Source organism: Zonotrichia leucophrys, chromosome 5 (genome assembly GCF_028769735.1).
Source record: "Zonotrichia leucophrys gambelii isolate GWCS_2022_RI chromosome 5, RI_Zleu_2.0, whole genome shotgun sequence".
In the NCBI taxonomy this organism is placed as follows: domain Eukaryota; kingdom Metazoa; phylum Chordata; class Aves; order Passeriformes; family Passerellidae; genus Zonotrichia; species Zonotrichia leucophrys.
This window is the reverse complement of record NC_088175.1, coordinates 34,935,488-34,963,485: the sequence shown is the minus strand read 5'-3', so window position 1 is coordinate 34,963,485 and position 27,998 is coordinate 34,935,488. Positions and strand designations below refer to the sequence as shown.

At 46.8% G+C, this 27,998-nt stretch overlaps 1 protein-coding gene across 13 annotated transcripts in view; it reads left to right on the top strand.

Moving 5' to 3' along the window:
* The window catches only part of PRDM11 (PR/SET domain 11), a 48,850-nt gene extending 24,490 nt beyond the window's left edge, over window positions 1-24,360 (top strand). For 7 of the 13 annotated variants that reach the window (XM_064714370.1, XM_064714365.1, XM_064714368.1 and 4 more), the window contains 4 exons: window positions 6,352-6,471; window positions 10,326-10,513; window positions 13,605-14,255; window positions 15,090-24,360. In XM_064714370.1, the coding sequence (XP_064570440.1) occupies window positions 6,352-6,471; window positions 10,326-10,513; window positions 13,605-14,255; window positions 15,090-17,254 (3,124 nt within the window). In that variant the 3' untranslated portion in view covers window positions 17,255-24,360. Of the gene's footprint in view, window positions 1-1,348; window positions 1,762-3,361; window positions 6,567-10,325; window positions 10,514-11,065; window positions 12,841-13,604; window positions 14,256-15,089 lie in introns of those variants that run through there. The other 6 variants (XM_064714371.1, XM_064714373.1, XM_064714376.1 and 3 more) reach the window with 5 other exon arrangements.
* The last annotated feature ends 3,638 nt before the right edge of the window (window positions 24,361-27,998 follow it).

Below are 27,998 nucleotides of genomic sequence, written 5' to 3'. Positions count from 1 at the left end.
TTTGGCAAGATTTCTGTTGGGGTTTTCTGAGATTCAGGATAACAAGTGCTTTGCTGGCTCTCCATCATTTCATTACCATCTCGAAACGCTCTTTCTTTCTCTCTATAAACGAAACTTCACCAAGAGAGTATCTCATGCATTCATTTATGTTTGTTCCTGTGAAATGGCTCTGTGGATTTGAGCAGCTTCTCCCAGTGGTTTTCCAGCTTTAACCAAACTGACACTTGCCCTGATGGCAGGCTGCAGTGTCAGTGAGATTGATTAAACAACAATTACGGGAATTAACGACACTAGGAAGGAACTAGAATGCCATGGGTCAGCACCTTTCTGTAGGTTCAGTCAGTCTGTTTTCTGTTTCCTTATTGAATAGATCTACTGCCTTCTTTTTTTTTCCCAATAACAAAACATAGTTAGCACTAATGTTTTGTTTATTTTGTAGTTTTCTTTGACTGTGGCTGGAGAAATTAACACAAATCTCCTTTGGACAAAACTGCTTGTTCTCAGGATAGCTGCCTCTTTTTCTCAATGGGCTGAGGCTACAAGTTGTTCATCTGAAGCATCAGAAACTGGATGCAGGCTCATGTTGGTGGCAGTGACAGAAAGCCTAGCCAGGAAAATCAAGTGGGTGGCCTCATTCCTTTTGAGAACAATGGGAAATGGCAGCCATTTCTGGGTGAAACAAGAGCTTGCTGTGAAGCAGATAAATGCTGGATGTAGAGTACCCCAGTGCTGAAAAAAGAGGTTTCTCCTTAGGGAAAGCAAGTTGCAGAAATTGCCCACCAGTCTAGTCAAAAGTCCTATGTACTGTAAAAAAAATCCAAATTTGATATAGCCTTTTCATGATATCCTGCAAGTTGTAACAGAGAAGATGGTGTAAAAATTTCTATTGCATGTTGTGCCAGATAGAACAATAAGATATGTTTCAGGCCTCTAAATTTTCTCTAAGTTTCAAGCAGTGTCACATTAGAAGCTAATTCACTGCTCTGATTGCAAGTTGTCATGGTTTTTTTCTGTGCACAAAATGTGGCAAGTGATGTGAGGCTGAACTGAAAATCTTATGCATAAGTCAGGGCATCAGATGATGTGTAAAATTTGTTTTTACCTTTAAAGCTGAGAAGGCTCCTTCACACTAGTGTTGCTTGGTATTTTTTTTCCTAAGCTTGAAAATTGCCTTCTAGAAACAAAACAGCTGCCTTTTCCTGGTGAGAGGTTGTTGTGGGTTGGGGTAGCTGGATCCCACCAAACTCCTCTGCCCCAGTACTGCACTGGCCAAGTGGTTGGATGCAGGAGGTTGCTTTGCGCTGATTTCCTTTTACCCAATTATGCTTTGCGGGATGTTCAACCCAAGGAACATGGCTGAGCGAAAGAGGAAGCCCAAGTTTTCCAAGGAAGAACTGGACATTCTGGTCACTGAGGTGACCCGAAATGAAGCCATGCTGTTTGGGAGGGAGACAATGCGTCTGTCCCATGCTGACAGGGACAAGATCTGGGAAGGCATAGCCAGGCAGATCACATCAGTCAGCCAGGTCCCCAGGTCTGTAAAAGACATTAAACACAGATGGGACGACATGAAGAGAAGGACCAAGGACAAACTGGCACTCATGCAGAGGTCCCTCTCCAGCCCCAGCAGTGCGGGGCAGCCCTCAGCCATCGTCCTGACCGCCCATGAGAGAGCCATCCAGTCGGCGCTGCATTCCTCCCACCAGAGGCACGACCGCAGGAGAGTGGATGTGGACGTGGTTGACAGCGTGACAACGAGCTGTAAGTATCACTGCCTTAACACCTCTTTGTCTCATGCTTGCATATCTCAGCTTGACACCAGAAGAGCACTGTGTGTTGTGTGAGATGGCTGGGTTGCCTGTCCTTCTGCTGTGGTTGTTTTCTGCTCTGGTGATTGTGGATTGTTGAGATGGATTGTTTCCAAGTTAAAGTCATCTTTATGTGTTTGTTAGTTCTTTACCATACTGTCATCTGAGAGTACATAATAGATTTATAAGTATGAATTAATCCTACAAGTGAGGGAGAATCTGTAGTTGGAGTATGACTGCCTCCAGTCTGCAGAAAAAGTACTTGTAAAGGATTGGAGTATCTTCACCCTGATAAAACAGCAATGCTACCAAACTGAAAGGCAACTGCCTGTTGCCGATGGATCACTTCCAAGAGAGCTTTGGGGGTCTCAGTGATCACTGGTGTTAATTGCTGAGGTTGGGCCACTAATGATTTCTCAGTAGTGGTCTGAAGGATCAGCACGAACACTGTGAAAAAGGTAGACAATAATGACTCCTTCTTCACTGGTTCTAAAGAAACTGCTGGCCCTGCTTTTGAAGTTAATCTTCTTAGACCACAATTCTCAGACACCTTCCAGTGCTAAACCACAAGCTGCTTTGTGCAGGTCCTTTCCATAGTTTTTTACACAGTTTGCTTTTGTGGTGGTGCGGCTTCTTCTTTGTGAGCTTTTAGGGATACAAAGAAGAGAAGGAGATGATAGCTTCTTGGGAAGTGAGTCCACTGACACCTCATGGGTGGCGCTGTCGTACCACACTAGGTCTGATCCTATATCTGAAATTGTTAGTGGGAAAGCAAGAACAAAATCTTCCAGAACTGACAAGGTGGGACTTGGTCATTCTTTGCATCTATCTTGGAAGCCAGTTGCACTATTTCAGGGGTAAAAAGAATACAGGTTATACAAGGAAATAGTGGGCAGCTGCACCAGGTGAAACCTTGTCTCTTCTTACTCTTCACATGCCTGTACCTGTGAACTGGCACATCACTAGATATTTATCAGACTGATTATAGTTTTCCTGTGGCATTTTGCTTTAGTTTTGATTTTGCATCAAGTGTATTTGCCTGATTAACATAAAAAGTCTTTTGCTGCTTTGTCTGGTTGCCTCGTTGTCTTAGTGATGCCAAGCCACGTAGTGGCTTTGCAGAACACACTTTGAGAGAAACAAATACAACATCTAGTCTTCTAAGTGCAGAGGATGTAAGAAGTGATGGGGGAGCAGGATTTTTACATGTGAAGTCTGTGTCCCTCCAGAATATTTGTGCTAGCTACCTATGGTTTGGGGAAGAGAAGTCATTGCTGCTGTCCGAAATGGATTCATATTCTAGTAATGAACAGTGCGCTGTACAGAATACCACAATAGCTTGGGTTCACCCACTCTCAGGTTTCTCATGGCTAAGCTTGTCAGATTCTAACATTGCATGTTGAGTTACGCATCAGAAGCTACAGGCTTGTCTGAACTGGCAGGCTGGGGGAAGGGGAAAACCCTTTTTCCATATTCTTTGAGATATCTTGAAACAGAAACCAGTGTTGAGAGGGATTTCACTTTAATAATTCATGCTTCCTCTTCTGTTTAAGCTGATGAAGATGAAGGGATGCCAGGCACTTCTCAGGAACACCACTTCTCTTCGCTGCCGAGGGCTGGTGCAGGTGTCAATCCATTCTCCAGGCCCTCCTTCCTTCGCTCCTCTTCCTCATCAGAGCCCTCGGAAGCTGCCAGCCAAAGGCAGGACCTGCGCTGTCCATCCCCACGCGCCACCTCGGCCTGCAGACCCCCGCACCCCCGCACAAGGAGCCCGCCCCTCGCCAGCTTCGACCACCAGCTTCTCCATTCCCATGCACAGCAAACAGACCTGTTCAGGCAGTTCTGCCAGGAGCTGGTGGCCATTCACAGGGACATGGCACATAGCATGCATGCCGTCAGCCAGAGCGTGGCTGACCTCACCAGCCAGGTCGGCCAGATGTGTCAGACACTGACAGAAATATGTGATGGGGTCCGTGCTTTCCAGAGGATACGAGATCCTAGTGCCATGCCAGGGTCCTGTCTGCAAGCAGCTTGCTCTAAACAGCCCCCCAGGCCCAGTGCAGAGTCTAACCAAAACTCTCTAAAACTTACTCCTGCACGGGCCACCAGGTCACGAAAAAGAAAACATCATTTTTAGTCTGTTTCACATAAAGTAAAGAAGGATGCCCCTTCCTGAGCTGCTGCATGTTCACCTGGCTTCCCATGTGTATCAGTATTCTGTGGAGAAGGTCAACAGCTGACCCAACCCATCCATCCCCCCTGTTGGCTAACAGCAGTATGAATATGGCAGCTAATTGTAGGACTGGCCCTCTGCAATGGCAAGGAGGAATCTCAGATACTATAGAGCTTGGAATGTAGGACATCTTTGGGTTCATAGAGATTAAGAGTTTTCACTGTCTTCCCCATACTTTAAATGCTGTATAAACTAAGAGATGCAATAGAAGTCATTATCTGGATATCTTCCCATGCCTGTGAAATATTTTTTACTGAAACAGCATGCTACAGAGATCCCTTTGTAATCAACTCACAAATTTATCCTACTACTGCATTTGCATTATCTTCCTCAATATTAGTATATGCAGTATGTGCAGAAATACAGACTTATGGCGATAAAAACTCTTATTGATCATTGCCTTTATCTTTCATTCAGAAATAGTGGGCTGTCTGGAGCTTACTGTGACTAATACACAGGTTTGGGAAGAGGAGTGTAAAAGCAGAGCTTGTGCAGGGAAGGGAAGAAGGCATGATTCTGAGGACAGATCTGAGCACCATGGGGTTTTAGACTGCTGAAAAGGGTTGCAAAGGCGTAGGCCTTTGCAAGGATCCTGCAGTGCCACATGCATTTGTGTTAAAGAGTTCAACTTTTGTTTGCTCCAGTCTGAAACCCCTACCTTTCACAATTGCAGTTAAAATACAATTATTTCATCATATGACAACATTTAAATATAATTGTATCATATTATTTTCTTGAATGTTGTCAAATCTTTAGTTTTGAATGACCTCACCTCTTCAAAATGTGGGAGACTGAACAGAAACCAGAAAAGACGTAGGGCCTGCTACTTACATCAAACCAATTTGGTTTTGTTTTACTGTAATTCTGTCAGCTTCAGTACAGTTACTTTGCACTTAGTTTTATTTAGGGTGGGATCTGTACTGTGTTTTCCAGTCATGAAGAGTTTACAGTCTAAATTCACAGCTACATAGGTTAAAATCTTAAACATCTTGATTTTATACTGCTTTTTTTCCCATATGCATGCAAGAAAGAACTATGTTATTTGAATTGCTCTAGAGCTGTGTGAGGTTCCCATGTAAAACACTGATTCTGAAACTAAGCTTTAATAGTGTCACTTCAGGTGGCGATCATGTATGTGGTAGCTCTTTTATAATATGTCTGTTTTCTCCTTAATTTTCACCTCTGCATCTAGCATGCTGCCCCCATGTCTGGAAAAACCTAGACCATTATCCTGATAAGTTTCAGCAGGGAAAAGGGTCAAGGTGTTAAACACACAGCACACTGTGTTCTCCAGGCTCTTCTACTGTATTTGGAGGTTGGTTGCAGGACACTATTCCAGTTAAAATGAGTGTGCATCATCGTGCCATGGGTGGGCTACAGACTTGGTAAAAAAGTTACGGAAACTTCTGTGGAATTCAAGATAGGCAGCGAAGTGTAGCAGAAGGATGGCTCGTTTTGTGTGATCTTCAAGGGCCATCTTTAGCCTGTCTGGCCTCCTTTCAACGTATAGTGCACTAGCTTCTTTCCTGAAACGTCCATTGTATATCTGCTGTGTCAGGCATTCATTACATGCTTTTCCTTTTTTGTTTTTTGGGGTTTTTTTAAGCTATTCCGTAATTCTAATTCAACTAATTTATTTTTAGTGGTGCAATAAAAGATTGCTCAAGGAAGTAGTGGTCTGGCAAGGAAAAAAGCCTCATTCCTGAGGAATGACCCAACTGGTTTCATGCAGATGACATTCTCTTTAGTGCTGGTGCCAGACCAGGGCAGAACTTGCTCACCTTCCACTGAGGATTGCCTTTTACTTCTTTTGAAACTTTCATATTTTGCAAAAGTCACAGCCTCTCTCCAGATGAAGGGCAGGTTGGGAAATCTGACAGAAGTGGATCTAATTTATGAATCAGTGAGAGCTGAAAGGGTGATATGTTTTAAAGGCTTTCTGAGTCAATATAGTGCTGCTGCTATATATTAATATTAGTATTTTATATTTTTATAATATTTGGTCCCTACTGATGCTCTCCCATGGGTATAGCAGTAAGATTAGCTCCTTTGATGTTGTCCAGGGGGATCCCTTGTGGGAACCCTCAGGTCTGCAAAGGAGGAGACTTCTGCAGGTGCTGGGCACTGGAGGGAGTTAACATTATTACTGCCATCAGTTTGACCACACAGATGTATTTACAGAGAGTATCCTGGTGCAGGATGCACAGCCCTTAATGCAAATCCCCAAAGGCTGGGTACTGGTCAGGAGAAAGGACTTTTTACTATAAACTGCCTGATGTCTCCCCTAGTTTCCTCTGTGGACTATTACAGATTGGCCAGATCTGGGGACATGTCTCCTGCCCTGTGTAGACCCCTCGGTGGAGTGGCTTTTCTGTACTGGCTCGCAAAGGATACTTCTACCTGCACCTATCATGTTAACTGGCTGTTGAAGTAAGTGTCTGTGTCAAAGCAAACTACTGTGCTCAACCCTCATATCTCCATGTCTTGTACATGCTGAAAAAATTCTCTCTTTAAAAGTATTTTTATTAAGAATGCAATAAATATATAACACTTTTAACACAGCTGCTGTTGAGTCGTTTGTTTCTCTCTACAATTTTTGCCTGAGCTGGTAACTCGCCTGTCACAGGTGTGGCTCTCCTGGAGACACTTGGCATCAGAGCACGGAGGCAGGGTTTACAGGTGTGGCATCCCATGGCATCAGCTGGGCTGGTGGCTGCTGTCTTGCATGGGATCTCCTGCCCTGGCTCTGTACCCAGAGTCGGTTTGGGAAAGCCCAGTGGCTGTGGAGTGGCAGCAGAAAGCCATGAGGCAAGTCCAGGGCAATAGTGGTGAGGAAAAGGGGTGAAGCCTGAGCCTTCCTCCAGCTGCAGAGGTCTCCTCCATCCTCACCATCTCTTTGGATCCTCACCAGAGGCTCTGTTCCCTCCTGGGGAGGAATGATCCCAGCTGCAGAAAAATAACTTGACTTTTTTTCTGGGTATGCTTACTTCCCATCCCAGAACTTGGGAATTTGGTGTCCTGAGTGGGCTGGGCCTTAGTAAAAATGAAACAATGATTTTTATTTGCTGCTATCTAGAGAGCCTGTGGGAAAGGTGGTCCTGCAGAGCAAGGAGCTCTGTCTGACAGCTGTGGGGGTGATGCCAGCCCCAATAGCTGCAGGTGGGTCAGAAGTAGTCTCCATTGGTGCCATGCTTGGTCCTGAGTAGCCTGGTCAGGAACTGTGGTATTCTGGAGGCTGGCCTGTCCCAAGGACTAGCCAGGACATGAAATGATGGATTTGTGACTGGTGGCAATGCCTCTCTGCAGGACCAGGTGCAGCTGAGGATGTCTGGGTCTGCTGAAGGAGGAGTATGATTGCTTTTCCTCTCAGGATCGCAGGATCCTCCCTTGGGAAACCTGCTCTGCAAGCAGGGCCTTGCCCATCAGTATGCAGTGCTTGGGTCAGCCTAACCATGCCTGTCCTGGGTGTCCAAACCAAGGCAGCCTCCTTGCTTCAATCCAAATGGAGTATTTGGCATTGGGAAGGGGACTAGACACTATGCAGCCTTTGCAGGAAGGGCTGGGTTTTTCAGGGTGTGAGCACCTTGGCCTTGGGATGTATGTCAGTGAAGGCTCATCATGCAGTCTCTCCTCAGCAGGTGGTTTGTGCCCCTGGGTCACCAAGCTGGCTGGACTTTTGTGGAATGATTTTCTCCATCCTTGGAAAGTATCTGCCTCTTAGCTGTGGTGTGTGGTGGCACTAAGTGTCTCAGACCAACAGCTGGAATGTAGGGTTTATGCAGTCCTTTGTAACCTGTATCTTTTGTGCCTCTGGAGAAACTGGAGCCTGGGGCTGGGCAGCACTGATTCAAAACTGTGTCTTCTGTGTGGATGATCTCATCCCATTTACCTTACCTCAGGGAAGTATCATGGATGGAAAGCTTCCTCACTAGGAGTGTAAACCACTTGCTAGCTGGGTGCAGCTGAGAAGAAACGTGTTTGTGACTGGATTATCCCAGAAATCTCTGTTGGGGGCTTCTGATGAGAGTGGCTGTGCCAGTGGCTGCAGGAGGCTGGATGAGCAGCCAGGCAGCATTTGCTGCAGTGTTGCAGCAGTGCTGCAGCTCATGCCCTCCTGCCTGCACTCTCCTCCCAGCCCCTTGCTGCTCCAGCAGGTGGCCAGAGCCACCGGATGCGGGCAGCAGAACTGAGGGATACTCAGGCAGAAGTGTGTAGGGCTATAGAAGCAGAAGGAGAACAGTGAACAGAAAAAGCTCATGCTTAACAAAATACTTCATAATAAAAGTGAGCCCTGGTGGGAATAGTTAACTTCCCATTCAAAGTATTTTCTACATCTCACTGTCAAATACAGTTTACTGAAAATGCACTATACCATCCTGTCACTGCTGCTTGAATTCCTTGGTGCCACTGGCTGTGGATGTAAAGGTCATGTGTGTTATATTAAGGATCTCTGAGTGACTTCAGGTTAGTAAATCTTCACAGGGGCAGCCTGATCTGTTGTGGATGGTGGGATGCAAAGCAGGGTCTCTCCTTAGCTGGTGCTAGGAAGCATCCTAACATTTTGCTTGGACTGGAGAGAGCATCCTCTGGGATCTCCTGTGCTGCAAGGCATCAGCACACTGGTCAGTCTCAAGGGTTGTGGATCTCGTGGCTGGCTGAAGGCATGCATACACCTTTTGAATAGTGATAGCTAACACACAAAAGCAATAGCCTGACAGCTGTGTGCTGTTGCAGGACCTCCTTCCCACCCCACTGGTCCAGGTCTCTCATCCTTCTCAAATACACAAACAAGTTCCTTTGTTTTGTGATCAGAAGTAAATAAAGGTTAAGAAAAGCCAATGTTGGCGATACCAGTCTGCTGTTTAAATAATTACTGAAGATGGCAGAGAATCCTGGGTAGCAGACATTAGGAAAAATACAACTGCTTGCAGGCACATGCACAGTTGCTTAACATTAAAACCAGAGCCTCGGGCAGTCTGAGACACTGCCACTGCAGACTTCTTTTCTGTGTTTTGTGGGAAGTTTCACCAAGTTTGTGACCTTATATGTGTGGGTTAGTGGGATCACGTGCAGGTGGACTTGTGTCTTTATCTATGCATTCACATGGCTAGAGAAGGTAGAATATTCAAAACATTTGACAGATTTCTTAAGCCAAAGAAATACCTGTATATACATTAGGGAACTTAGGCAAGGACTAATTGCAGCAGATGTCAGAGGAGCCATATGCTCCCCTGCAGCCTCCTTGCCTTTGCTGAGGTTGCTGCAGCAGGGTGTGCTGAGCAACAGGGGCAAATAGCATAATAGAAAAATAAGTTTTAGGTATGAGCTGTTCATGTCTGATTTGGGGTCTACACATGCTGTGATGGGGCCTCTTTCCTGGGTAGCTGTTGTGAGCTCATGCTGGTGGCAACTGAAACCAGTATTACCAAGCCTTTTTCATGTCCTCTAGCAGGAATATGAGGAGTGTGAGAGCAAGTAATATGACATTACTGATAGATCGTTGTCTTAGCAAATTGCACAGAGGGGCCAGTTGCTTGGAGTAGGAATAAATACGTTTCTGCTGAGCTGACATGAAGCTGTTTTAAATCAGAAAAAGAAATCCCATGCCCTGGAAGTGATCTTTTTGTCAGCACTGCCAGGAGATCCCCACAATGTGGTGTTGGGGTTTCCACTTGCAGAGCTGAATTTTTTGTCGCACCCTGATGAACTCTGAAGTGCAAAACCTTCCTATACTGGTATGTCCTTGGACAACCAGCACATACTCCCGTGCCCATTAGGTATCCATGTTTCTGACCTTAGAATCTTAATTCTGATTGCCTGAAAGGACAGAAGCAAGCAAATCTGTTACCAACGAAAAAAGGAAGGCAGTGTTTTTGGGAAGCAGGCAGGCAGCGGAACCCTTCTGTATTCCAGGTATTCCTGAGAACAAGGGAGGGAGCCCTGGGACGTGAAGTGATGGTAGGAGTCCAGAAGTCCTTGTTTCCATCACTAGGCAAAGATATTTCTGACTGGTAGAGTCTGTCACCCTTGCTGGCAGACATCCCTTCAGACTGGATGTGCATTTGTGTCATCCCTTCCCCAGCAAAAAACAGCCCCACTGGCTTAGTGTTCCCTGGGTGTCCATGCTCGTTTGCACACCATTGCTTATAATTCCATGCTTTCCAGCCTGGCTGTGTTGATGTCTCTCTCCAAAGGTCATTCTGGCTTCTTCATGGTTGTCATTCTGATGCAAGGGGGGGCACAGAAGTTTGTGCTTCACACCTGCCTTGTCCCCTTGCCCTCAGGTACGTCATCATCTCCCGGGAGGAGAGGGAGCAGAACCTGATGGCCTTCCAGCACAGTGAGAGGATTTACTTCCGTGCCTGCCGTGACATCCACCCTGGGGAGAAGCTGCGGGTCTGGTACAGTGAGGATTACATGAAGCGGTTGCACAGTATGTCCCAGGAAACCATGAACAGAAATTGCACAAGTGGTGAGTCCCTTCCCTTTCCATCCTCTCTCCTGATCCCCTCAGGCTGCCCCACAGCTGGGCCAAGTGTGGTGGGTGAAGTAGGTTTTGCAGAGGCTGTGTGAGGAGAGCTGCATTTGTAGAAGCAGAGCACCTCCAGGTGAGAGCCCCCAGCTCTGTCTGGCACAGATGGATGGGTGTACAAGAAGACTAAGATACCCACAGTCATGGAGATAATGAAAGAAAGATTTGTGCTGTGATGTGTCACGTCATGTGTTGTGTTGCGCCATGCTGTGTGTGTGTGTGTGCGCTGGAAGGGCCTGATGCAATGCCCAATCACAGAGCACCCCTGCCACAAGACTTTTTGGCCCAAAGATTGCCAAGCTGACGATCCTACAAGACAGAGTTAGGTTTTTCCTCTGAACATGCTGCTCTCTCTGGCTCCTGTGAGCAGCCTGTTTGAGGGAGCTGTGGCTGGTTTTCTGTCCATATGAATGAGATTTCCTTGGTGTGTTTGTATGTCCATTTTCCTCGTTTAATTTATCTCCTCTTTCTTCAGAAAGATAATTTGGGATCAGCGCGACATCAGCTCCTTAGTCTCACAACCTTAGAATGTGTGTACAACGTACAGGAGGCTTTGTACTTGTCAGACTGATTCTTCCTTGGATAAAAATTGTTATCTTGTCTAAAATGTAGCAATGTTGAATCAAACCCAGCAGTCCTTTGGGCCCACGTATTGTCAGCAATACAGGAAGCTTTAGAGGAAAGCAAAAATTCTTAATGCATCTGTTCATCTGTGCAGTACTGATACCTGAAGTTAATTAGGAACATTTCTTTCCAGGCTAGATGCAGAATGGCAGGGCCTCAGAGGGGCAGCCACACTAAATATAATTTGTAATTATCATTCCTGAGTATATTATTACACAGCTGCTGTTGCTGCCTTGACTTGGTAAAAGGTGTCTCCTCTTCAGTCATGGGGTGGACAAGTTGTCCTGAAAAAGCTGGTTATCTCTATCACCTTAGGGTTGTTATGCACTTGCAGTGTTACATCGTGGTGGCTGTACTTGGGTAATTCCCACTTCTGAATCAACATTGGTATGAATTTGCTTTTTTATGTTAATCAACACCAGTGAGTGATTAGGTACAGGCTGCAGTGATTTTGCTGCTGTAACATGCACACATTAGTCATCCAGATGGCCTAGTGCTTTCTGAAAGTACAGCAAGAGACAGTCTGTGCCCTTGAAGCAGCTGCTCTACAGGGGCACCAAGGCTATGAGCTATTGCCCTGTCATGCAGACATGCCTTTAGTCCTGGATTGTCATGGTGTCATGGTTTGTGGGAGCTGAAACGGTAACTCACAGCCTGCTCTGTGCTACGAGTGTGGTGAAGATCTGCCTCAGGACTCTCCAGAACCTGCCACAGCCTAATGCACCTTCAGGTAGAGACTCATGTGGCTACAGAGACCATTCCAGAAACCCCCTGACATCTTGGTGAGCTCATCCTGCTGCAAGCTGGGCTCAGCCTGCATTCACAGAAGGGGCACAGAGATGTTAAAATGGAGCATCACCTGGGCCATTGCTAGACTTGCAAGAGACATCAAAGCCTACACTGGGAGGGCACTGGGAAGTGGTCAGAAAGCAGCACAAAAATCTGCTGAGTCACTTTCTATTTAAAAGATTTCAAATCCCTGCAGATGAGTCTGTCAAAGGAAGTGGCACACTTTACGAACTCACAGAAAAATAACATGGTTCCTGGGTTTTGCTTCTGCTGATTGTTTCTGAGCCGCCTCATCATTGGAGTTGAGACCAGTAATATGAGGGATCATCATTTCTAGCTTTTCAATAGGGCTGGAGCACTCACCTGGCTGGGGGACAAAATCACCAAGAAAGAAGAACCAGTTCTCTAAATCACTACCTCTCACAATAGTTGCTGTGGTCCATAACAGGGGAAATACTAAGACAGAGAGTAAAAGCTTTGTACATAGAAATTCTCATCAGTGTGTTGAAAATGAGATCTGTTGTTATGGATTCCCTAAAGAAGTGTCTGGGTTTCCCAGCCAGCATCCAAACCCAGTGTAAAATCCCATCCATTCAGGCCAGCCCTTTTTACAGTGCCTTACTCTGTTTCGAGTCTTGCATCTTTACTGCATTCTTAGCATTGCTCTCCTTAGAGAGGGAATGGTAGCTTTTGCTCCATAACTCTTATGAAAGCATGAATACACTTTGGGCAAACAAAACCAAAAATCAGCATAAAGCAGCGTCTTGTTTGGGAAGCCATCAATGCTTGAAGTTATTTACAAGATAGAAGAGTGATGGAAATTGAGCCAAACGTATCGTCTTTTGAATTTCCAGGTAAGGAAATCTGGCTATTCCCTTTATTATAAGCAATTAATAATTTATATGAGGTTACTTTTGATATTTTTTTTTCAATTACTGAATGGTCATGCTCTCAGGCTCCACCAGGACAAGCTAGATGTCCCATCCTTGGAGGGCATTCACCTGTTGTAGCTCAGTTGGCAATGTGTACCTTAGGTTTTAAGTGTGCAAGTTGTTTTTACTCCTTTACCTTTGCATTTCTGGAGCAGCCTCCAAACTGAACAAGAGTAAAGGGGCTTGCAAACTTTGTGCCATGGCGTGCACAGACACTGGGGTTGTCATGAAATGGTGTAAATCTCTCGCTGCACTGCTGTACGCTTGATACCTTTTACCAAGTCAAAACAGGCACAGGACTTCCAGCCAGCCAAAATAGCACTTAGGCTCTGGGTATAGTTTCCACCATGATCAGTCATTCACCTCATAGTCCTCTTCCAACGCAGGTTGGTTATACCTTTAGGTTAAACAAGCTGCCTGTAGTTTCTCTTCTCTGAAGTGTGTGGGTTCTACTCTGCTGTGGTTACCCAGGACTGTCTCTGTTTTTGCAGACAAGCCCATTAGCAGGGCTTCTCCTCTTGCAAGCCTCAATTTCCACTGAGTTGTGTCAGTTCCCTGGCTTGTAACATAATATGCAGACCTGCAGGGATTCAGTCTGCCTTTTTGTTCTTTTTTGTTTGAGTTTTAGATTGAGGGATGTTGCTCCGTTCCCAGTGATAATCCCCACCCCTCATTTTCCATTCTAGGAGAGAAAATGTTACAGAATGAAAACTCAGAAAAGAATGTAGAAAACCAAGAGGATGCAAGAGGAGCACTCCAGTTCACTACCTTAAAGCAGGGGAAGAGCCCCTACAAGCGCAGCTGTGACGAAGGGGAATCCCACCCCCAAACAAAGAAAAAAAAAATTGACCTCATCTTCAAAGATGTCTTGGAGGCTTCTTTGGAGTCTGCCAAGTTTGAAGACAACCAGTTAACAACAAGTACACCACTTCCCCTCAGAAGAGCATCTAAATACCAGGCTGAAGACATCTTTGAGCAGTGTGGCAGTGCCATGCAGCACGGCTCCCTGAGCCTTAGCAGAAGCCAGAGGGAGAGCGAATGGAGGGTCCCTCACAGTTCCTCTTTTATCTCAGCCAAGGAGATGAGCATCCTTGAAGACGAGGAAGAAGAGCCCCTGTCACTTAAAGCAGACAGCCCCACTGAGCTGTCACTGGCCTCTGCACAAGGCAATTCCCATGAAATCCCCACCACGTCCTTCTGCCCCAACTGCATCCGGCTGAAGAAGAAAATCCGGGAGCTTCAGGCTGAGTTAGACATGCTGAGATCTGGGAAGTTACCCGAGGCACCCGTGTTACCGCCCCAGGTACCCGAGCTCCAAGAGTTCTCAGACCCCACAGGTAAGCCTTGCCGAGTTAGAGCATTCTCCAAACCCTGCCTAAGGAGAGTAGTGAGATGCCTGTGTGCTGTGTACCCATCTAAAGCATTTTGCTCTGAGTATTCAGGTGAACCTGTGGTTCCATGGAAGGTTCTTTGTCAGGTTTTGTGACTGGGTGGGCCAGGAGCTGATGCTGTGGGTACAGTGGAAAACTGTTTGGGAAAGACTCTGTATGACAATTTGCTCTATTTGTTGCCATTGTAATTGATAATGCACTGCCAATAAAAAAGACATTCCATTGCAGACAGTTTGTTTGCTGTATTTTTGATGCATTCTCTTTCAGCGGAAGACCTTCCACAATGCCTCATATGCTACCAAGAAAGTATGAATGACTGTTGTATTGCTGAAATGTGCTCTCTTTGTGTATGAAATTATGTCCTGCTGTGTCCCTTGTTGGAAATCACTCTTTGTTTCCTCCACTGCCTTAACACAACTACGTGTGCCTTTTTGAAGATACATTTAATTTCCTCCAGGAACATGCTGTCAAGCAGCCAGGAGCCTTCAGTAAAAGGAATATTTGGGTCACACAGTGTATTGTTCAAGTGGCCAGGATCTAGTGTCCTTTTTTGCTGTTCATTGTGGCATGTTGGAGACAAAGTTCTTAATGCAGAGATACTGATTTCTTTTCCTTTCAAAGTCATTATTAACATTCTATCTATAATGTATTGTGGGAAGGAGAAGAGACGTTGTGGCCAGCTCTTTGGGCAGTGCTCTTACTGTCACCTATAGGATGCTTCTCTAGCTCAGCAACTTTGTAAATACCATATTTTTTCCTTTATTTCCTTTTTTGTTACAGCTTCAGAAAGTATCATCTCAGTTCCCACCATCATGGAGGATGATGACCAAGAGGTGGATTCTGCTGATGAATCAGTTTCCAATGATATGATTGCTGCTACAGATGAGCCTTCTAAGATGTCTTCTGCAACAGGACGGAGGATACGGCGGTTCAAGCAAGAGTGGCTTAAAAAGTTTTGGTTTCTGCGGTACTCCCCGACACTGAATGAGATGTGGTGCCATGTCTGTAGGCAGTACACAGTGCAATCTTCTCGGACTTCAGCCTTCATCATTGGCTCTAAGCAGTTCAAGATACACACGATAAAGCTTCACAGCCAGAGCAACCTCCACAAGAAGTGCCTGCAGCTTTACAAGCTCAGGATGCACCCAGAGAAGACAGAAGAGATGTGCCGAAATATGACCCTGCTCTTCAACACAGCCTACCACCTGGCCCTGGAGGGCAGGCCCTACTACGACTTTCGGCCTCTGGCAGAACTACTGAGAAAGTGTGAACTCAAGGTGGTGGATCAGTACATGAATGAGGGAGACTGCCAGATCTTAATTCACCATATCGCCCGCGCTCTCCGAGAGGACCTGGTTGAGCGCATCCGGCAGTCTCCCTTCCTCAGCATCATTCTGGATGGGCAGAGCGACGACTTGCTTGCAGATACAGTTGCAGTTTATGTGCAGTACACCAGCAGTGATGGGCCTCCAGCAACTGAATTCCTGTCTCTTCAGGAGCTCGGCTTTTCTACAACAGACAGTTACCTTCAAGCATTAGATCGGGCTTTTTCCAGCCTGGGAATACGATTGCAGGATGAGAAGCCAACTATCGGCTTGGGAGTTGATGGTGCTAACATTACCGCCAGCCTGAGAGCCAACTTGTTCATGACAATCAGAAAGACCTTGCCCTGGCTTCTCTGTCTTCCCTTTATGGTGCATAGGCCCCACTTGGAAATTTTGGATGCCATTAGTGGGAAGGAACTACCATGTCTGGAGGAGCTAGAAAACAATTTGAAGCAACTGCTCAGTTTCTATCGTTATTCTCCCCGACTCATGTGCGAGTTAAGGGTCACTGCTGCCACTCTGTGTGAGGAGACTGAGTTCCTGGGGGACATTCGAGCAGTGAAGTGGATCATTGGGGAGCAGAACGTGCTCAACGCTCTCATCAAGGATTACCTTGAGGTTGTGGCCCATCTCAAAGATGTCAGTGGCCAAACCCAAAGGGCAGATGCTTCTGCCATTGCCTTGGCCCTCCTGCAGTTCCTGATGGACTACCAGTCGATTAAACTCATCTACTTCCTGCTGGATGTGATCGCTGTGCTTTCACGCCTTGCCTACGTCTTCCAAGGGGAGTACCTTCTTGTGTCACAGGTGGATGATAAAATAGAGGAGGCCATCCAGGAGATCAGCCGGCTAGCCGACTCCCCTGGGGAGTACTTGCAGGAGTTTGAGGAAAACTTCCGTGAAAGCTTTAATGGCATTGCTGTGAAAAATCTACGGGTGGCTGAAGCCAAATTCCAGTCGATCAGAGAAAAGATCTGCCAGAAGACCCAGGTGATCCTAGCCCAAAGGTTTGATTCCCGCAGCCGGACATTTGTGAAGGCCTGTCAGGTATTTGACCTTGCAGCTTGGCCCAGAAGCACTGATGAGCTCATGAGCTATGGGAAGGAGGATATGGTACAAATATTTGAACACCTGGAGACAGTCCCATCATTTTCCAGAGAAGTTTGCCGAGAAGGGATGGACACTCGAGGGAGTCTGCTGATGGAGTGGCGGGAACTCAAGGTGGATTATTATACCAAAAATGGTTTTAAAGATTTGCTCAGTCACATTTGTAAATACAAACAGAGATTTCCCCTCCTAAATAAAATAGTTCAGATCCTCAAAGTCCTTCCCACCTCTTCGGCTTGCTGTGAGAAGGGGCGCACCGCCCTGCAGAGAGTGCGCAAGAACAACCGCTCCCGGCTGACGCTGGAGCAGCTCAGTGACCTGTTGACGATTGCTGTTAACGGGCCGCCCATTGCCAACTTCGATTGCAAAAGGGCTCTCGATAGCTGGTTCGAGGAGAAGTCAGGCAACAGTTACGCGCTCTCGGCCGAAATGCTGAGCAGGATGTCATCTCTTGACCAGAAGCCGATGTTGCAGAGCATGGACCACGGCTCTGAGTTTTACCCTGATATTTAGGAAGGAATGCCTCAGATCAGATAATTTTTTTAATCTATACTCTAAACTTTGATATATTATATAAAATATATATATTATCTATATTAAGGAAAAACCCACACTGAAAATTTAAGACGATGTGCGTCTGATAGAAGCTAAGCAGAATTTTAAAGATTGAGACAATGTTTAGACATTTACTGGTGTCTCCAACCATGGCAGCTGCAATGTAGGTGGCAACATTTCATTCTTTAGAAGCATGTGCTGGGGCCATACTCTACATGTTCAAACCTAACAACCTATAAGCTAGACAACGGGTCTTTGTCAGCCTCATCCTCCCAGCAGTTTCCTTTGTATGTGTGTTGCCAGTTTGCTGGGTTGTTTTTTGTTTTGTTTTGTTTCGTTTTGGGGTTGTTTGTTTGTTTGTTTGTTTGTTTTCCCCTCGGTTTCAATCTCTGCCTCTCTTTCCATTGTTCAGCCCAGTTATTGAGCCATTTGAGCCTTTTGTTGGCAACCATCAGATTTCTAATTTCTGACAGAGCAACCCGTGTGTTTTGTTGCCCCCAGTTCTCTTCAGCTGAGTGGAAGCTTTTTTCACTCAAAAAATTACCGACAGGAGAGGAGGGCTGGGGGCATTATTTTGGGTTTTTATTCTGATTTAGAAACAAATGCCTCCACTAAACTGTGATGCCCCTTTCTCAGTTCTCCCTACCTTTGGGCTGTAGAGTAATACTTGGCTTTCAGCTCCTTTTATGATAACCGTAGTACCAGTCTATCATACATATGTTATAACATGATGTCATGTGCAGACTATAAAATAGCAAAATAGAGAAGGCAGGGGGAAATTTTTGCATTTATATTTTTATATTGTATGAGATAAATATATATATATATATACAACTATTCATTCAAAACCAGGGCTGCTGTGAAAGCTAGACAGCCAATGAGTCGAGAGCCATCTCTGGGCGGAGATTCAAAGGCTGAAAAATTATATTCTAATTTACATTATTTATACCATGTCTCTATAATCCTAGATTGTTGTGGGGTTTTTGTTTTGTTTTGTTTTGTTTTGTTTGGAATGACTGAAAGAAAAACCTGCTGCAGTTTGGTGGCAGGAGCTATCAATGCAAGATTATCTTGGATTATAATCATGTGTGATGTCCTACAAAGGTTCACTTACTCTCTTGTGACCAAGGTAACATGTTCCACAGCACAGCAGACTGATGACAGCAGGAGGAAGGAATGCTCTGCTTCTTCCTGCAAAATATTTCTTCCTTTCTTGAAGGAATGCAGAGTCCAGCTGAAATGTGAATTGGGGGACTTGCACCTACCATCACAAAGAGATTGTTCTGTGGGCTTGGGGCTCTTCTTTGTTTTATTTTTTTGAAGTAAACAAGCTCCATCCACACTATATCACTTCAGGTCAGAAAAGAGAAAAAAAAAACACAAAAAACACAAAAAAACCCCATCCTACCAAAAAAAACCCACACAAACAAAAAAGGTGCAAAAACTCCACAGATGCTAGTGCCTTGCCCTGCTGATGTGGCATGGACAGCACCAACCTGACCAGACCATTGTGGGAGTGAGACGTGTTGTCCAAAAGGTGTCCAAGCCAACATGTTCTCATTTCCCAGAGGGATGAGCTTTGTGCCAAGCTGTGTTGTTTGGAAACATGATGGTGGTATCAGCAACACTGAACCTTTCCTTTCTCCTGTTACCCCCCTGCCCTTGGTCTTGGTGCTAAGATATCTCTAGAACCGTTGCTGCTAGTTAATAGCTTTTCATTTATATAAATATATATATATATATATATATATAATATTATTTTATTTTTTAAACTTTTTTGTTTGTTTTCAATGGAGATGTAGCATGTTTGGAACTGATCTTTCTCTGAGTCACTTTCACTGCCAGGGTTCACGCACTGTCTTCCCCAGGAAAACACACACTTCTACCTAGGTCTCACTCACCTCCTGCTAACCCCTTTGCCTTCAGCAGAACTTCACAGCCAGCACTGGCAGAGGTGTGCAGCCAAGCCACTATGGCCTGGTTCAACTTTCAGACCACACAGGAACAGCCAGGCTGGTGTTGGTCAGGGTTTTGGAAGTGTTTGCCTCTGTCCCTGTCGGACTGTGGGGGGACTGAGCCCACCCAAAACATGAGTGGTGGCCTGTCCTTGTGTCCTGACACTGGCCCTTCACTGTAAAACCGGGCCTTTCAGTCAGATGGTCCAAGTGGAGCAGAGTGGACCCTGTGAATGTAGCAGTGAGGGCTGGTCAGCACCCTCTGTAGCACTTACCCCTTGCCTTACCTCTGACAGCACGTGCAGCCTGAGGCTGGCTCGGGCAGGAGAGGGCAGCTGCACCAGAGCCACCCAGCTGCTGCCAAACTGCCGCCAGGGGTGCAGGCACTGGGTGCTCTTCCTTGTGGTCCTCATGGAAATGGCACAAGCTAGGTCAGGGCATCGCACAGTTGCAACACAGGGGCATTGATATGACACACCTAGGAAGCATGAAAAATGGCTTTGTTTTCATGTTTTCCTGTATTTTCTTACAAATTTTATGATCAAGTTGATCCATTCATCCAGAGCAGTGAAAATTAAACTGGAAACCCCCTGCTAGCTGTACAGCCTTGGGTGGTTGTTTGCCTGACCATGAAGTAGGGATCTCTCCACACAAGGGGCTCGTAGCTCTCCAGATATGGTTTGAATTGGCTCTGCTCAGGGTGCTGCCACAAAGCTCTGGAGCTGCTGCCTACTAAGGAGGTGGCAGGCTTCCTTCCTTTTTAAACTTGAGATGTAAAAACTGCTGCTCCTTTAGTTTCTGACTGGAGATGGGCAAGGTGAACATAGGTCACAGAATCCATAGAACTCCATAGCTCTTTGTGGGTAGAGAGGAAAAATCACCTGCCTTTCTGTTTGCAGCAGCAAAAGCTCCTTGGCATAGAGGCCCATCAAAGTGCCTGGCCCACATGGAGGGAAGGAACATTTGGGGACAGTCTCCAGTCTCCAGACACCTTTGGAGAGAGGAATGCTCCCCCAGGGCTTGTGTTGAGCAGCCCAAGAGGCCTGTTTACAACTCTCGATCCAAGCCTCCTAACTTTTGCTACTGGGGAGGAAATGGCAAAGTGAAAGTTGCCAGTGGCCTGTTCAGAACTTATTCTTCCAATTTGTCACTCCTTCCCTTTGGTTCACTTGCAAATCCTGCTTTCATCAGTGACACCTTTCGCTGGCAGCTTTTATTTCTAATGGTGCAGTGAAATGTGCAGCATGTGGTGATATTCTCTGGCATCCAGCAGACACAGGCAGAGCACTTGTTCCTTTAGCAAATAACTGCTTGCAAACAGTGATTTCCTGCCACTGGATGTTGTGATTACCCACGACAGGAAAGGTCAGAGACCCTTTACCTTGGTAATGAGGATAGACAAGAGCTTGGTAGAGCAGCTGGCCCAGCCCAGCCCAGCCAGGCCAGGCCTGCCCAGCCCAGCCCAGCCCAGCCCATCCCATCCCATCCCATCCCATCCCATCCCAGCTCCTCCAACACAATTCCCTGTTACCCACACATCAGAAAATAAACCTGGCCTTTGTCCTAGGGTAATGCAGGTGCTTTGCAAGCTTTTTTTCCAGGTTAACGTGCCTATCTCAGATCTGTAGCTCTTTCTTTCATGGGTAGTCTCATAGCGTGGATGGAAACATGACTACCAGCATAGACAAGATAGGGAGGAGGGAGGAATATCAATGCAGAGCACCCCTGGCTTCCTAGGGCTCCCAAGCCTTTCCCAGGTGCAACTCTGTGCCTGTATTTCTGGGCCCAGCCTGGTGGCAGTGAGGCCAGGAGGCAGCAGCAGGCATGGGGAGGGCTTACCAGGGTGCTGAGGGAGGCCTCCGTGGCTCCAAGTTTGCCATGCCTCGAGTTTAATCAATGCCTTTCCTGCTGTGCTGAGAGAGCGAGAGGAGCTGTTTTGGATGTGTTGCTCACAGTGTCTTGAACTGGTTAGGCTTCAAAGACAGAGGATTCAGTTTTTCTTGAATGAGCTCTTTTTTGTCTCCTTTCCCTGCATCTTAGCTATGGCATCTGACTGTGAATAATGCACACTTCTCCAAACCCTCGGGTATGTATTTCTAGCCCGTGGGATTTTTGGTTGCCAATTTCCCTTCCCCACTTTTTGCTCAGGCTCCTTGCCTCTTTTACCCTGCTGTGAAGCAGAAATCTGTGAAGCACATTTAGACGTGTCATTCTGCAGGGCTCACCTTGTGTCCACAGGGATCCAGGCCCTCCAGCCACGAGACCGACCTCAGCAGGGATAATCCTCACAGGAAACCAAAGCTCTTCCCATGCCAGCAAAAGCACACGGAAGTTACAGGGGCTGTGAGGGGCACAGTGGGCAGGGTCCTCGTGTGGTGTTTGCCTTGGGTCTTGAGCCAACTGCACCCATGTCCCCTGTACTGGTGATGCTCTTGCTGGTATGATTGTTCAGACATGATTCAGGCTCAGTCCATCTCTTACTCACAGCACAAACTCAACCAGATGGCCTGCAGGGTCTTTATAGTTCCCCTCCTTTCTTATGTCATGAGGATTGCTGTTTGTTTGACCATTGCCTAGACAGCTGGCTTGCAAATAAGCAGCAACAGCCTCTGCTTTTGCAGATTCCCCTTTCACCCCTGTTAAAAGAGGTCTTAAAAGCAGAGAAATGGTACGTTAATCCCCCAGCCATTGTATCCAATGCAGTAATGCCTATGCAATTCCTGTCTCCCTTGGAGACACGTATGATGTGTGTGCATGTAAGCTAGTGTATGTATACAGTACATATGCATATGGTCTATATATTGTATATACGCACATCCCAGTACATATACACACCGTACAAAAGATTAAAATCACATGCTTATATATCTATAAATGAAATCCTATATATTTATATATTTCTATGTTTTCAATAGATATAAAAATATAATATAGAGATAGACTCAACCACCCTTGTGTAAGGCTGGCCCTGTGTTCTAGCACAAGGCACGTAACACTGAAGACTTTGGACTATGGGATGGTTTTAGCCATACACTGAGGCCTACATTTACATGTATAGCACTCTATGGAGAGTGGCTTGGCTGTGTTTAGGCCAAGGGGTTTCCTTGCTGGCATGTTAACCGAGTGATAAATAAGGTTTGTTTAATAATGGAATGTCTTGGTAGGGGAAAATGCTTGAGTGTACTCCCAAGAAAGCCTCTTGCTGGGAGCCTGTGTGTTCACACTTAGACACATATCCACCCTCACATGCACTTTTGTCTCTCTGCATGGACACGGTTGGCAACTGCGGGCACTGGTGCTGAGGAAACGTGGCTTTTTGCAGTTCCTCCTGGCATTCTTCAGCAGTTGCCAGCACTCTGCCAGGGAGACCCTGCGCTGGCCAGCACTCATGTGGCCCCAGCGAGAGTGGGTGCACTTGCAGGCGACGGTCAGCGACACAGCCGTGGTGCTGGGATAAAGGCAGCAGGAGAGCCAAGGCAGTTTTGAGCAGAGGAAAGGTTACAGCCACACAGGTGGTGCTGGCAGGGATAGTGTATGGAGCTGGAACAGTGCAAACGAGAAGGAATCGTGAAGTCGGAGCAATAGGGATAAGAGTGCCTGATCCCAGTTGGGAAGGCACACCCAGCTCTGTTGGGTCAGGCTGGCTGCTGTTCTGCTGCTGGAGCCACTCTGCTCCCTCAGGTCTCCCAGCCGCTCCTCAGCCTGTGAGCAGCCTGCCTGGCCAGGGGCCCAGGGAGGCTTTCTGGAGGAAGGGGAATGATGTGATTGTATGGAAGACATGGTCAGTGTCACACGTGTGCCTTTCGGCCCCAGGACACAGCGTTCGGACCTTGCCAGGCTGAAGCACCAAAGGGTGCAGCCCTCTTACCCTGCCCCTGCAAAGAGACACCTGCTTTCCCATGACCAGCATTTCTGTGCTGGGGTGGGGGTGGATCAGCCGTCCCTGAATATCTGCTGATGCCTGTGGGATGGGCAGCTCTCTCATCCCTCCATCCCTCCCTTCACTCAGCCACACGTAGGACTCTGGCCCTGCTGCATCCTGAAGCCTTTGGCTGACACCTGAGAGGATCTGAGAGGTGCCTCTGGCCGGTCCAACAGCAGGTGGTCAGTCAGCAAGCTGCTTCCCCACAAGGGTTGGAGGGAAAGCATGGAGGTTTGCCTTTGCAGCTCCACACCAGGCCTGGCAGCCACTGCACTCCTTGCCGTTTGTTTTATTTGTTGACTTTGGTTGGGAGGAGGGTGAGTTGTAATTCCAACATCCGAATGGATCATTACACTGGTTTTGCATGAGCAGATGCTGTGCAAGCTGTCCCCAGGCCCTGTCACACACCTCAGTGCCCTCTCCCAGGCCTCTCTCCTCCACACAACTGGTAATCCACCTCAGCCGCCCCTGCCCGGCGGCGGCTCCCTGCTCTGCCGCAGCCCCTCAGCAGCAGGGAGCTCTCAGCACCTGTTCCTCACAAACCTCAGAGACAGTTTTCTCGCTCCAGCCCCCTCCTTCCGAAGCCACTGACACCCGCGCCAGCCCAGCCCGCGGCCTCGCCTCCCAGCCGCCCTGCTGGTGGTGCTGCCGCCCGGCGAGGGGCTCCCATGCACTGCACCTCATGTCGAATAAGCTCGCTGGGCTACGCGGGGAACCACGTCTCATATGCTGTAATGTCCCAAATGCTACGGGAGGGCTACGGAGTTTTCTGCCAGTCATGGCATCCTCATAGACTCACCCGACAGTTAGCAAAAATGCATTTCTACTTCCAGAAAATGAGGTTTTGTCTCAAACCTCTCCGTATCCACATCCAAGCACAGCCCTGCTGAACTGTTTCAAGCGATCTCTCACCCACCCACTCACCCACCACACACACATATGAAATGAGAGAAAAATATCTAGACGTCTATTACTATATATGTATTAATATGTTAATATCACTCTTTTGGAGATATTAAAATGTTATTACTTTACAGACTATGCTTTATAGTACCTGTGTGAAAGGACCTAGGACACTGGATACGAATAGAGCTATGTTGATATATCATGGTATGTACACAAGAACTTTCCTTTTGTCATATTATCCTTGTAATGTAAAATGATTGTTAATAAAAAAAAAAAAAGCATTTAAATTTATCAAGTTGGGTTGCCAGTTCTTTGAATTGTTCTTGGAGGTTAATGTCATTTTGCCAGATGAAGGGCATCTAAGCTGATGCACTCCCGTTTCCCTCAGCCCAGGGCTATAAAGAGCAGATCCAGTGCTGATTAATCCAGAAGGGTCAGTTGCCGCCCCCTGAGGTGCTGCTGGTAGTTCTCCCTCCTGAGTGACTGGCTCCTGACATGGTGAGCGCCACTGCGGCCCTTTGAAGTCCTCACCTTGGTGAGCAGGTCCAGCATGTCCTGTGATGGAGCTGCCTTGTTTCCCCGTGGGCTGGGTTATCCCAGTGCTGTGCCAGGGCTGCTGCAGGCAGCCTCCCAGCAGCTCAGGGCTGCTCTGGGTCAGCACTGCAGCTACATCAGCACATGCTCTTTTTGGGTAGGGATGCAGAGTGGGTGCCCTTGAGGCTTCTCACACCCTTTCTAGTCAGCTACAGTGGTATTACCTTTAGCTTTGCTGTGGTGGGCTGGGCTTGTCAAGTGGATTGATAAAGCTGTATGTATGTGCCTGGTTTGGATTGAAGGATGGGGAGACTTTTCTTGAGCTCTAAATGCTCTAAATCCAGGGGAAGCTGGGCTTTTTCTATCCTTAAAAGAGAGGGCTGACTTTGAATTTTTTTGACACTGGGCTTTTAAAAGTGCAACTTTTAAAACAGTTCAGTGTATTAAGAGTATTTTTGTACATGGAAGATCTTATATCTGCTAAACCATTGTGGGCAAGAGAGCCAATATCTGAAATGAGTACCTGGGTCCATGGGTTCGTCCTGGGCTGTGGATTGTGTTTGCTGTCCAAACAGCTGAAAACATTGCTTCCATGGGCTGAGTCTGGCTGCTGTTCAGCAAAGGATACACCTTGCAGCAAAGGCACCATAGGGACTATGGTTCAGATTTGCATGGCAGTACAAGCAGGGACAACCTTGCAAAGGTTTAGTCCATCCCTGGGTGACAGGTATAGCTAGAGAGAAACATAGGCAGAAAACAAAGCCATTCCAGCACAAACAGTTGCTGGCTCAGCTGTAAATGCGTCCATGTGGCAGTGGAGGGAAGCAGGAAACAAGGAGCAAGCTGTGCAGCTGAGGGTGTAGATCCTGGGTGTGGCACTGCATACTGTGAGTGTTGATACTGATAGTATTGCTGAGCTTCAGTGTGTAGGGATGGAACTATCAACAGGACTGGCTCTTTAATCCTGTCTGAAGGAATTCTGGTTTTCCAATTAGCACAGGGGAAGCGTGCATGTAGACCCATCAATCCCCACAAGTGAAGGGCTGTGCAGAAATTTTGGGTTCAGAGTGAATGCCTCCAAATTTTAATGGAGAGTAGACCCTGGGGCTGGAAGTGAGTGGCAGTTTCTCATCTGAGAAGTGAAAATAGCCCCAAATTAGTCATCCAATAGGTCTAATAGGAAAGGCTGTTTTAGTGACTTCCTCAAAGTCCACTTCATTGAGCAGACCACATGTTACACACAGTGTAATTACACACAGTTTGTAATTTTCTGGTAGCTTTCACTGTAGTGATTTGAAATTGCTTATTTTGAGCAGTAAGCAAGCCCAGCAAAATCCTGGTGGTTGCTGGGGCTTAGCTTCAGTTGGGCACCTGGGCACCTGTCAGTCAGCAGTGAAAACCTCATCTCTGGGGCTTTTGCTTTTGCTAGTCAACTGACAGCATGAAGGCAGGACAATACTTCACTTTCAGCAGCTCAACCATGTGTAAAGAGTCAGAACTGCTTGTGAAATGCATTGCTGCATTGTAATTCATTTCCTACAGGCAATTTTGTGCTGTGGACTCTAGTTAGTCACCCTTGGCAGTGATCGGCCTCCTTGCTGGTAACTTCAAACCAACAACTAAAAAGCAAGATCCCTGCAAGCAAAGTGCACTATCTGAGCTTTTATCAGGAATGGAAGCTTGCACAAAATTCATCTGATCTAGGCCTAAAGGTGCCCTTCACTTTTAGGAGCAGTGATTCTCATGTCAATATGAGTGAAAAGGAAATTGAAAAATTCCTCAGTGATGGTTGTCATAGCATTAAAGCCTGCCACGCACTTCCCCAGCTCTGTTGGTGTCCTGGATATGCTCCATGGAGCTGACTGTTGTTAGCAGCTGGTGCTAGAAACTTCATTTAGCAAAAAAACTGGACATGTTTCTTCCTGGAAGCAGGAATTGTGGGGCCCATGATGCCAAGAGCAGGTTTGCAGCACTTCCAGGGGTCCATCTTCCCTATCTTACTCTCCTGAGGCAGAGGGAAAAGCACAGGCAGCGGAGCACATGGGTGGGTTTAAACAGGTGGCCCCCAAGATGTTTAAATCATAGGGCAGATATCTGGGCAGTGCCAGGTCCAGCTCTGCAGTGGCACAGGGCACCAGAGGCTGTTTCTGGCAGAGCTGTTGCCATACGCCACACAAATGGAGCCACAGCTCATTTACAAAGGGCTCTAAAAATATCTGCTGGATAATCAAAGGCTCCCACAGCACAGCATATGTGCTAGCTAGACTTTTTGGTTCTCTGAAGTCCTCTATTTGAAGTTGTTTTGATCAAGGAGAAAAACAAGTGTGCTGTCTGCACGGCTGCCAGACACCCTGTTTCTGGGGACACTGGTGGTACCTCTGCAGACACACGGCGGGGAGGGCCTCGCAGAGGTGCCAGGTCTGGGATGGGGAGCCATGTGCAGCAGAGTGTCAGGAGTGGCAGAGCTGCACTCCAGGCCACCACTGCACTTTGTTGGTGTCCAGGAGAGCTGTCTGGAGAACTGGGTAGTGTGTTGGATTTAGGTGTGACTTGTTTTCTCAGGGGCATCTTGGAGCTCTGTCCTCGCTGGGTTCATTCCACATTCAGTGATCACTAAGGGTTCAGGGAAGTGGAGGAGCCAACTGCTAGCACTGGCAATACTGTGATACAGATGCTGGATTAGGTGCTACTCTCTCTTGTCAGACAGAGGATTACAGGACAATCCAAGTTTAATTTTAAATACTGTAGGGAGAAAAAAAGCTTCTAATAAATCTGAAGTGACAATGAACAGCAGGGTTAAGAGAAGAATGGTTCTGTGGCAGTTATTGCTGCTGTTCAATATGCTGAGCTGGGAATTACTGAGTAACCCTGTGCAAATCCCCCAGGTGGGAAGGATGGTCCCTGGCAGATGCACCACCCGTATTCAGCTCACTGTGCAGCAAAAATACAGCTTTTGCCTTCGTCTCTACAGTAAATTCTTCAGTGCCATCTGCCTCGATGTGCAGCTGACAGGCACCCCTCTTTGCAAAGCTAGCAACAGCCTGGGGCTCTGCAGACTGGCTTTGTTTTCTCTCCTTGTGCTTTAAAGCTGACACTGATGGGTGAGAGTGCCCCCAAACTGTCAGTGAGGTAAATACTTCCTGCTCCTGCTCCAAAAATCTCTTTTCTTTTACTTTTATGTGCAGGTTTTGATCTGTGTGTCTTGTTAGGAACCAGCTAATTCTGGTGATGGTATTAGGTCAGCCAAGCATGTTTTCCTCCTAATGAATGCATGGTTTACAGAGTATCATCAACACCAACTTGAAAGTACTGAGACTGGCAAAAAAACAAAATAATAATTTTTAAAAAACCCCTCTAAATTCACTTCTTAGTTTTGTTTCAGAGA